Source organism: Anarrhichthys ocellatus, unplaced genomic scaffold, assembly GCF_004355925.1.
Source record: "Anarrhichthys ocellatus isolate YVR2014 unplaced genomic scaffold, GSC_Weel_1.0 scaffold109, whole genome shotgun sequence".
NCBI classification, from domain to species: Eukaryota; Metazoa; Chordata; class Actinopteri; order Perciformes; family Anarhichadidae; genus Anarrhichthys; species Anarrhichthys ocellatus.
This window is the reverse complement of record NW_022280139.1, coordinates 224,670-235,386: the sequence shown is the minus strand read 5'-3', so window position 1 is coordinate 235,386 and position 10,717 is coordinate 224,670. Positions and strand designations below refer to the sequence as shown.

The 10,717-nt window shown below is 41.8% G+C and overlaps 1 protein-coding gene across 1 annotated transcript in view; it reads right to left on the bottom strand.

The window, feature by feature from the left end:
* LOC116399336 (plastin-3-like) overlaps positions 1-8,525 on the bottom strand; it is a 20,972-nt gene extending 12,447 nt beyond the window's left edge. Inside the window, exons 1-12 of the mRNA XM_031876426.1 lie at positions 8,449-8,525; positions 4,951-5,019; positions 3,769-3,920; positions 3,228-3,357; positions 3,003-3,135; positions 2,743-2,824; positions 2,286-2,451; positions 2,025-2,164; positions 1,403-1,498; positions 431-617; positions 234-312; positions 17-137 (exon numbers count right to left, since the gene is read on the bottom strand). Coding sequence (XP_031732286.1) covers positions 17-137; positions 234-312; positions 431-617; positions 1,403-1,498; positions 2,025-2,164; positions 2,286-2,451; positions 2,743-2,824; positions 3,003-3,135; positions 3,228-3,357; positions 3,769-3,920; positions 4,951-5,011 — 1,347 coding nt within the window. The 5' untranslated portion in view covers positions 5,012-5,019; positions 8,449-8,525. The remainder of the gene's footprint in view (positions 1-16; positions 138-233; positions 313-430; positions 618-1,402; positions 1,499-2,024; positions 2,165-2,285; positions 2,452-2,742; positions 2,825-3,002; positions 3,136-3,227; positions 3,358-3,768; positions 3,921-4,950; positions 5,020-8,448) is intronic.
* Between the last annotated feature and the right edge of the window lie 2,192 nt (positions 8,526-10,717).

Here is a 10,717-nt window from a genome sequence, read left to right as displayed (position 1 = left end):
AGTACGTTATATTTACCTTTTTTAAATGCCCTCCTCCTATTCCCTTGAATGGAGGGTGGTTGACTCTGCTGTCCCAGTCCACTGGCACCTTGATCCTTTCATAGAGCTGGAGAATCACCATGGCGTCCTGCAGATCGCTGCATCAACACAAGTACACAGCACACAGACTTATTTAGTCAGTGTGGAAATACACAGTCGGCATAGCAAGTTGTTTCAGACGGAGGGATGCTGACCCGTAGATATGGTGAACATGCGGACTGACTCCCAGAGAGTTCATCCAGTTCCTGAACGTCCTCTCCTCTCTGGTCTCGCCTTGAGAGAGGGAGAGTGAGAGTGAGAGAGAGAGAGAGAGAGAGAGAGAGAGAGAGAGAGAGTGTTACCTTACAAGGTGACAGTATATGTGAGAGAGGGATTATTCATCCACACTTACTCTCCAGAAACCAGTCTTGGTCCTCCGGTTTGGTGAGCGCCGGGTGTTTGTTGAAGAGTGTGGCCACGAAGGCCATGTTGAGCTTCGCGTTCCCAGACACGACATCGGTGGCGGTCACAAACTGCCGGCAGCCGAGGCGGTCAGCCTGTTTGAGCATACACTCCGCCCTCTTCATCAGATCCTTCTCCTGGGTGACACACACGCAAACACACATTTACATCTTACCATCATGGGGGTTACAGAACATCCTTTACATGCACTAAATCATGTTAGTTTATTTTCATATGCACAACAATTGCCGTGCAGGACTCGGCAGCAATGGAATTCAAATACAAACCAAATATGTGTAGCATTAGAAAACACTATATTTGGCATGTGAGTTTCACAAGGATGGTACTGTAATGAACAGGCTTAATGTCCTCATAGACAACGCTGACATTTGGCAGGGATTGAGATGATGGTTCCGACATGTAACATAAAGACGTTTCATGAAACGGACACTTGATAACCAGAGAGATTATTCTGTAGTATTGTAAAGACAAAGCCATGTCACTTTTGTCCATTATGTGAAACATATCAGAGGGGAAAAAGAGATTTAAACCCTGCTTACAATAAAAAGTGAAGAATGATAGATGTTAAAATAGTCCTACAGGAAGCAGAAGGAAGGTCAACAGGAAGTCAGATTTCATTTAGCCCCTTATAGCCAAATGAAAAGCAGTTTTAACTGAACGGTGCTTAGTTTCAATAACACAGCACAACGTGTGTGTGTGTGTGTGTGTGTGTGTGTGTGTGTATTCTCAGTGGGGATTCTGTCGAATCCTTGAGACCCAAACGCATTACTGATTCCAGCCGTAATGACTCAAATAACACCAACATGAATAGAATATAAAAGGTGAAGAACATACATACAGCATTACACTCTACTGTCTTAAGACAAAAAAGGTTGCATGACATGCTTAACTCTTAACTCACATAAAGACCAGTCATGTCCACCTCAATCCGTGGGACGTCCTCTTTGCTGCCGTCAGGAGCGATCTGCTCGAGCAGGTGGAAGTACGCCTTTGCGTCCTGCACAGACACAGAAACAGAAAGTTACTCCGGACCACAAAAGATTTATGCTTGGTGTGGATCGACTTCACTAGCATTGTGATGGGTTTTTAGTCGGAGTCAAACGGTGCTGGGCAATGTATCGGTATTGTATCGATATCCTGATATGAGACAAGATATCCTCTTCTTGGATATCGTAATATGGCCTGGGTTTAAAGACTGCATCCCAGCTGTGCTATTATTTGTCTCATGGTGTAAACACTTTGTGAAAGCGCCACTGGTCAACCCTACAATATCGTGTTATCGATATGTAGGTATTTGGTCAAGAATATTGTGATACTTGATTTTCTCCACATCGCCCAGCCCCACTGTACAATTTGTCACCTTTCTGCAAAATAACTGTCTGAGACACATATTGAATATAAGCAGGTGGCAGCTCACTACTGTGGAATAAACAATTACAGATCTAAGATGTCTGGCACAGGTAAAAACCCTGAAACTGAGGTTTTCAGTGAGAAGTTTGGCTATCACACTGACATTTCCTCACCTTAATGTCTCCAGAAAAGTTCGATATGGACATGCCGACTTTCTTCAAATGGAAATTGGCCCAGCGCAGCAGCAGCTCCTCGGGACTGAGCTTCATCAGATCCTCCAGACTCTCCCCTTCCTCCAGCAGCGCTGCTATAGCTGTAAACAAGAAGACACAAGCTGATACTTCTTTCCTTTTCACGTTTTTAACCACGATTACAATCTGTGTTTCAAAGTTTGTCCGTGCTGGGCAGACAAGCGTGTGCGCGTTCGTTCGCACCTTCATTGCGGCTCAGCTCTATGTCGGCGAACAGTCCAATCTTGATAATCTGCCAGAGGAGCCCGAGCACCAGGTGAGGTTTGCCCTCCTTCAGATCTTGGGCGCCGATGTTGACGACTTGGCAGCCGATGGCCGAGGCGGAATTCAGAGCCAAGTTCAGATTCTCCTGTTGGAGTTGAAGTTGGGTGACGGAGGGCCAAAACAGAGGTCAGATCCATGCAGCATAATGTACATTATGTATAACCAGGGATGCAGTTTTAGATATGAAAGCGGCACCGCTGTCAAACAGAAGAAAACCTAAAAAACATGTCTTTCAAGTATGTGTGTCTTCCAAAAGCCCCTCTTTATAACTGTAACTTAATTTGATGTGTTTATTTGAATGATTTATGCGTTGAAGTTAAATCACTAAACAAAACATATACAGCTGATTAACTAGTTCCGACACGAGCTAACTAACCTGTGTGGTGAAAGGTGTGAGTTTCTTTTTATTGATGGTTCTCTCATCAATGGTGTCAGCGACGGAGAGGTTGATGAGTTTACTGCATGCGAGAAGAAAACAAAAACACATTAGCACACTGAACTGAAACAAGGCCTCTAGACAGTTAAAGGTTAACAGGTGAGGACCTGTGGAGGGTTGATGGTAACATGAAGGGTGCTGATGAAGGTCAAAATTAGAGTTACGGATAGATAAGTACAGATAATTCCAAAGTATGTTACCAAAGTATGATGCCATCTGCCACTGCTTTAAACAGAGCTTCAGTTTCGGGGTTGATGGGCAGGACGTGTTTACAGTCCGGATCCTTCTCCAGAGAAGAGTTGATGTAGTTGGCGAAGGCAAAGCGCTCCTGCTCTGAAATACAGTGGAGTCAAATATAATATAAGTCTTGGCTTGATGACATTTGGGCCCTTACGTATCATTCTATAGGTAATAGTGTTACTAACCAGAGATGGAATGCTGAGTGCCTTCACTAGAGATCATGCTGGTTCCCCCGATGGCTAAGATTCCTTCTTTCTTGTTCAGAGCTTTCCTGAAACTCTGGGACATGCGGTCGTCCTTCATTTCCTGAAAAATCTGAATGTGCACACAAAAAATCAAAAAAAGCAATCAAGTTTATTTGAAGTATGTGTGTGGGCCATGTGTGTGGGCCGAACCACCTGGGCCCAAAAGTGCGGAGCCCACAAGCAACCCGGCATTTCAGGACGGTAGCTGGGCCCACAGTGGGCTGCCCATACGGGGCCCAATTGTCTTCCCACTGTGGCCCCACATGGACCCTATCGAAGGGCATGTCTGCTGTGTTGTGGCTTTATTTGTTAAGATACTGGCGGATATACGTAGTTAGTCAGTCACTCATCTCGTCAGCTGAATATCAAGTCAGTCATTGCGTTGGGACTTTTATTTCATCAACATTTTGTCGATAGTTAGTTGGTTAACTGTTAGTAATGGTTGTGAATGGGTTTAGTTAGTGCAGTTAGTGTTACCTACAGCCGTGAACTCTTCAAGGTTGATGCGGCTGTCGTTGTCTCGGTCCAGCTTCTGGAGGAGTTCTCTGACCTGGTACCCGGGCATGGAACAGCCCACCTTGTTGAAGAGGTCACCGAGTTCCGAGGCACAGATGTACCCATTACCATCCACATCTAGGGAAGAGGGGCGGAGGGGGGGAAAATAGCAAGCAATATTTTAGTTGGAGCCCGTGCTGCTAAATCTCTCAAGATCGATGTGACAATATCAGGACTGTGCAATAGAGGAATAACTATTCTCAATTAAAATCACTGCGTCACTACACAGATTTTACACACAAACGTCAGGCAGTTCATAAAGGAGTGCTCCTCAACATGTGAAGAAAACACTGTATAGCGTCCCCTGTGGCTCTGGAGGAGCTTTGTCGAGTCTGAAGAAATAACACGTGTTGTCGTCAGGATTATCTCAGTTTGGGCGTGGAGACTTCGATGTTCGCATGGAGTTTGAGTTTGACCCAGGGACGAAAGGTCAAGAAATCTCTACCACTGCTGTCTTCAATTTGACTGTTTTTGTTTACTCTGTCTCAAGTTCCCGGACTTTACATCTAAGTGCAATGCTAAAATGCTGCAGTATCCCTTTAGTGACGCATTGATTCAAATGAAGCTCTGCAGCAGCATCAAGGAAGTCTGACAATAAAGGAAGTCTGACAATAGTAGTGCATTTAGAGGAGAACAACAGTATCTTGACTTACAGCATGTTGTGTACAGAAGGAAGCTCTTTTGTATATAGATAGAAAAGAGTGATATACTATCCAGACAGATTTTGGGTGGCTTATTCGCTTTCTTACCGAGAATCAGACGAGAGGATTGATACCACTGTCAAGTGGCAAGAGGCATTAGAAAGTTAGCTTAGCTTAGCATAAAGACTGTAGCTAGGAGAAACAGCTGGACTGGCTCTGTCAAAGGAAACAAAATTAGCCGACTAGTACCTCTAAAACTTAAATATGGGTGCATCAAAGGTTTCATTTCCTTCCATTTATCCCAAGATAAACATCTGTCTGTCAGATGACGCACACACAGTGGACAAGGACATGCGTTTGTTCAGCTGCTTTACCCCACTTCAAACATGGCTGACTCATTCATCATTGTCTGATGGGTTACTGCAATAGCTGCACACACACACACACACACACACGTCGTTACTCACCCACTTGTTGGAAGCCCTCCCTGATCTCCTCCATCTCCTCAGTGCTGACACTTGCTGACATGTTGACACCTATAAAATAACACAGAATTTAAGTGCTGTGATACAATTTGAACTCTTTCCACATTATACACATAATGATAACAACGCGTAACGATCACGTGCTAAAGTTATAGTGTGTGTTTCTCAAAGAAATGAGTCGGCATTCCTCATCTTTCAACGGCTTTCTCTTAAGCTGGATCAGGATGAGATGGTTTGATGTTAAGAGCTCCTGTGTATTGATGATTGATTATGATTGGAATGTGGGTGTTTGGTTGACTACGTTTGTGCTTTTCATATTCATATAATATTGTTGCGGAGGAGCATTTCCCTAAATATCTCCATGCCTTAAAGTTCCCATGTTGTAAAAAGTGAGATTTTCATGTCTTTTATATATAGGGCAGGTCTAAATAAAGAAAAATAAAAAAAATTTTGAACATTAAAGCATGTAAACATGTTCTAGTAGGACTATGAAGTAGAAATATGAACCATCGAAAATGACCATAAAAAGTCCCCTTTAAAGTGACCCTATGTAACTTATGCTGAGCAGCAGCCACTGTGGCCACAAGAGACAAGTGTGGGATTACTAGAAATAATAAAACTAAAGAAGAAAAAAAAAAATAAAGGAAGGAGTCATGAAGTCAGCGAATGTTTGTTGAATTTGCTAACATTAGCCACCGTACGCTACTGGTCATACCAGACCGAGGGCGACTTCAACAACACCCCCCCCCCCCCAAGTCTGTTGAAGTGAGTGAAACAGTGTTTTACTGCTTATGAATTGGAGTTTTAATTTTGTACGAATCTTGAATCTTGAAGATTCAGCACGTAGCTAAACATAGTGAAGCTCAGCATAATGACTGATTTATTTAAAGGACAACAGACAGGTTTGTTAGATGAGGCTCTATTAGCTTCATTTGCTGTTACATGCTTGGGTCAGACTGGAGCCATACAGCTCTGTTAACTCCCCCAGTAGCATGATCAGTTATACAAAGTGCCATTTAGCATTACAGCTACATCAAACCCTTATGACTCTAACAGATTCATGTAGATTGCCTTAGGTGTAATGTGATTCTGTAATGGAGGGTATAGTTTTTATTATAGCTTCTATATTACAGCAGAGAGTAGGCCAGCACATTTACACTGTCTGAGAGGTTAATGGAGTAGTTCACCCAAATCTTTACTGAACCTGAGCCACCCACCACCACAGTCCTCACTGTGAACAGATTTTGCCAAAACATAATATATCTCTGTCCATACTTCGGTTCACCTCATCTGTAGTGGGGTTATTTGCGGTGTGATGTATGAGAAAATGATTTTGTAATTTGGGGCGATATGACCCTTTAATACCACCAAACAGTCTAATGAATTGAGGTAGGTGACTATATCCGTTTTTTGGATCCGATCAGATCTTAGGCTAGGATGATGCTTTCAGTAGCAAGGCTCTGTTGGAGCAATGCAGCTTGATGTATCACACACTATATCAGATCATGATATAGAAAACATTGGCCTAGATGTAGAGTCTCAGTAATAAGGGATGATGAGATTAGACTGTACTGTACATGATTTAGTATGAGAGAGAGCTTTCTGCTGCAGAGAGCAGAGCCCGGCTAGCTGAGACGAGAAGATAAGGCAACTTGATGTATTGACAATCAATGCAAGCCTAGAAAGCCAAAGCAATCAGGACAAATTAAGCATTATTAGCCTGAGATATAAATGGCATCTAAGATCTGATTTGATGATCCGATTTAAAGAGATGAATGATGTGCTTCTCCCACTTCCACCGGTGACTTTGAAGAGATATTAGCCAGATGTTGGCTCGAAAAAGTTGTCTCAAATTGTTGCTTTTGAGCTTTTGTTTTAGTTCAAATCAAGTTCCGGTTGAATCCAGACTCCTCTTTGGATGCCTTGAAAAAAATCTCCACAATCTTGTTACAGCATTAGCAAATAAACAAATGGGCTACGCTTCAGCACGAACATGCAAAGATGGTGGTATCAATGCATGGACAGTCACGCACAGACACAGGCAGGCAATCACAGGGCCACTAATGTCTCCAAAGAGACGGTGGTCTGGTGACACATTGCTTTATGTCAGGTATCTATTGCCAAAGTTATTTGAATAATGAATGGAGATGCATTCTGTGTACACAATACAGACAGTATCCTCCTCACGGCAATAGACACTGAAGACCTTAAAACAATAGTTACTGATTTACAGTGTGGGGGCGTTTGAAAAGCTGATAGAGTGCATTTCCAGTGAATAGTAAATGCAATAAACAGACATGATTGCTTGGTGTGTTTTTTTCTGCAATATATCATCATCATCATAACTTTTCCAGAGTGAAATAACTCAAGCTCATGCAGAATTGTTGGATTACAGAAATAAAAAAGAAAAAACCTTCTTAATGCCACAAGATGTCACTGCTTCACAAGGAACCGACATTGCTTGTAAGGTTTGCCCTTGCTGTGTTTTCTGGGTAGCTTCATTAAAGTAGAGGTAGATTAGAGAGGCATGTGTAGGGCGATATTAATCAGAACATCCTGTTATTAAATAAAAATGATGTGATCATACATAGCATGGTTTTGGGGGGGCTATCGATCAAATATCTGTGTCTACCAGGTGTGGAAAATGCCCAGCTAATAAAGTTAATAAAAACAATGAAGTCTTAAACACATTTACAGCACCATATTGTACTCATACAAAATAAATAAAATAAAAAAACATCATCGACCACTCCTGTAGCTAAAAACCAATCAATGCTGGGGGCTCTACAATGAGCCCATGGCACTGGATGCTCTGGATGATATTTCGATGCCTGCAGGAATCCTCACACACACACACACACACAGACACACACAGACACACACACACACACACGTCTGTGTATACAGCATTGACTGTATATAAGAAGAGTGACGGTGCAGTTCAAATCACCATCATCCTCCTGCTGCCACTCACACTCCAGTATTATTCACTAAGAATATTCTATTATATTATAGAAAACTGCAGGAAAAGCGTTGCCTTTATACAATTCAATTTTATTTTGAAATCCGTTTGCTGGCTAACGTGCTCTAAATAAATCGGCTATAGCATACTATTTACTATATATAATATGTATAAAATATTTATATATATTCATAAAATTGTACTAAAGAATAAATAAAGCATGCATTTGCACACGTGACTAAATTACATTCACTTCAATTGTTTCCTGTGCTGAGAAAATGATCTTTCCAGTGTCTAACCCAGTTTTTGTCATCTGCTATGACTCACAAATACATTCTTATCATGTTTTTTTTAAAATTCACATCTCATCCCATATCCTCAGGTACACTGTGTAAATGCATGTAATCTGCTGTGCCGCAGTGAGTTATAAATCCACTTCACTGCTCCACAGTAAACCTAACGCCAGACTTCCCCCTCCTGAGCGTGAGAAAACGCCCTAAACAGCTCCTTCCTCTTACCTGAAGTCCGCTCGTGCAATCCAGTACAATCACCCGTGGTAAATGAATCCCTGCGTCGGCCTCTCACCGCTCCTCTGTCCCGTTTCCTCCCACTGACACCGCCCGGTGAGGGAGGAGAACCGCTCCGCCCCTGCCGCGTCACCCCTCCCCTACCCGAGCCCTCCTCCACCTTCCTGGCATCAGCAGTCATGTCCAACCGCTTAGCAGTCTAGTGGAGAACAACAGCTTGTATTAATGTAACCGTACTTTACCGAAAACATTAATACTAATAAAATGGAAAAAATATATAAAAACAGTTTTCTAAAATTGCTCACTTTATAGCCGACTGTTAATGCTAACCTATTTTAATGCAGAAACACTCATGCGCTATATAGCTTAATTAGCCAAATGGCTACATGTAGGATAATGTGATAATAATAGGTTAGAAATGTGGACACATGGTTTCTTTACAGGTAAAAGTTACATATATTCACATACTGTATTATAAGTAAAAGAGTATGACATTGTTTAACCAACAAATGTGTTTCCACTTCTATTAATGACAACATTGTGTACTGATATGAATAAGCCTCCCGCTTGCAAGCAGGAATATTTGTCTTCTTTAGCTACTCACAGTGTTTAGGAAAAAATAAGTTTTTGATTATGTGTGTTAATACATTTCGAGGGAAAGAAACACTAAAGCATAAACCCCCAAAAACATCTGAATTTTGTATTTTTGTTTATTTGTGTATTTTTTGTTGGTTTGTCTACGTTTTCCCACAAAAAAAAAAAAGAGCTTTAAGATAGTGGCACCGTAGCCAAGATGGCACCAAGCTAACGGCGCAGAAGACTCACGAGCAACAACAACAAAACAGCCGAGCGTGGCCAGCTACACTGTCGGCAAGCACTCTGATATAATATGACGTTAAATAGCACTGGCAACTGGCTAATCACAATTTCCTTTTTTTTGAATGGAATGGAACAGGATGAAAGATATCCACACAAAATGATTAGTTGACGCTTCATTGCATCATTTGAGCGCTAAACAAAGACCAGAGCTGCGTTCCAAATCGCTTACTTTTTCTTTTCACTTTCCATACGTACTGCAGCTGTCCTGACAAAGTACATACTGTTGCATGCAGTATGTACTCAATTGGGACTTACTGATCATCATAACATGCCACCTTGAACTTTGACCCTCTTGCTCAAGTATCTGCTGTGCAAAGGATTGTGGGCCAGAAAAGCATGCTGGCTTGCATACTGCAAAATGCGACCGGATGCAGAATGACATCGTGGTATATTTTTGTCATACTATGTATTGGGACATACTAAATCTTTTTCTGGAAAATTGAATAGTATGATAGTATGGCTGTTGGAATGCAAAGAAGGTCTACTTTGATTTGTAGCGCATCCCGCCTGTCATGCAGCGACACGTGTCGGACGTCAGTTTGTAGCTTAATTTTCCGTTGAAAATAGGCTCCTCCCAGATGAACCAGGCCTGCGCAGAATCGATCATCGGTGTACGATGCTTGTTGGCTATTAGTCTCATGCTGTACAAAGACATATCTTGTGTGCTTGATAATAATAAAGGTAAAAAGTACTTTACAAGGCAGAAGAATAAAGGATAGACTACAATACAGATACATTTCCACATATATATAATTACAAACTATCCAAACGAGGTCTGCAAACTACAAGTAGACTACAAATGTATGTTTGTTACACATGTAACAGGATGTGACAATTTCTATATATTCTTTGAAGGCTGCTGGACTGACTTGACCACAGCATTTTGGCCCCGCCCCCTGCTGCTGCCCCAAGATCTTGTCCTCTTTCCAGGCGAGAAGCAGTTCAACTCCAACGAGCCTATGGAGCTGTAGACCGTCGCTCATAGTACGAACACAGCATTACAGAAACACTGGGTACAGTCCACCTTCCCCATCTCTATCACTCTCTTTGTCTCAGTCAGCCCATAAGTCACATTGTATTAGATAAGATTAGATAAGATAAGATGTAAATGTGCTTTTAATGTCCAGGTAGGGAAATTTGTTCTGGACTCCATCAATAAAAACCTACAACAACACATAGTTTCCATATAACAGTTTTCACCTGAAGTGTGTTGAAAAGAAGATAGATTCTATTGAAATATTCTTCTTCAATCATCTTCATATTTGTTGGCGTTTAGCCTCCAAACAAAATAGCCTCCACCTCTGTTGCTGCTTTAGGGTACACTAAAACGGTTAGCGTTTTAGTAAGATGCATTCCAACTATGTAACATATTACCCGCCAC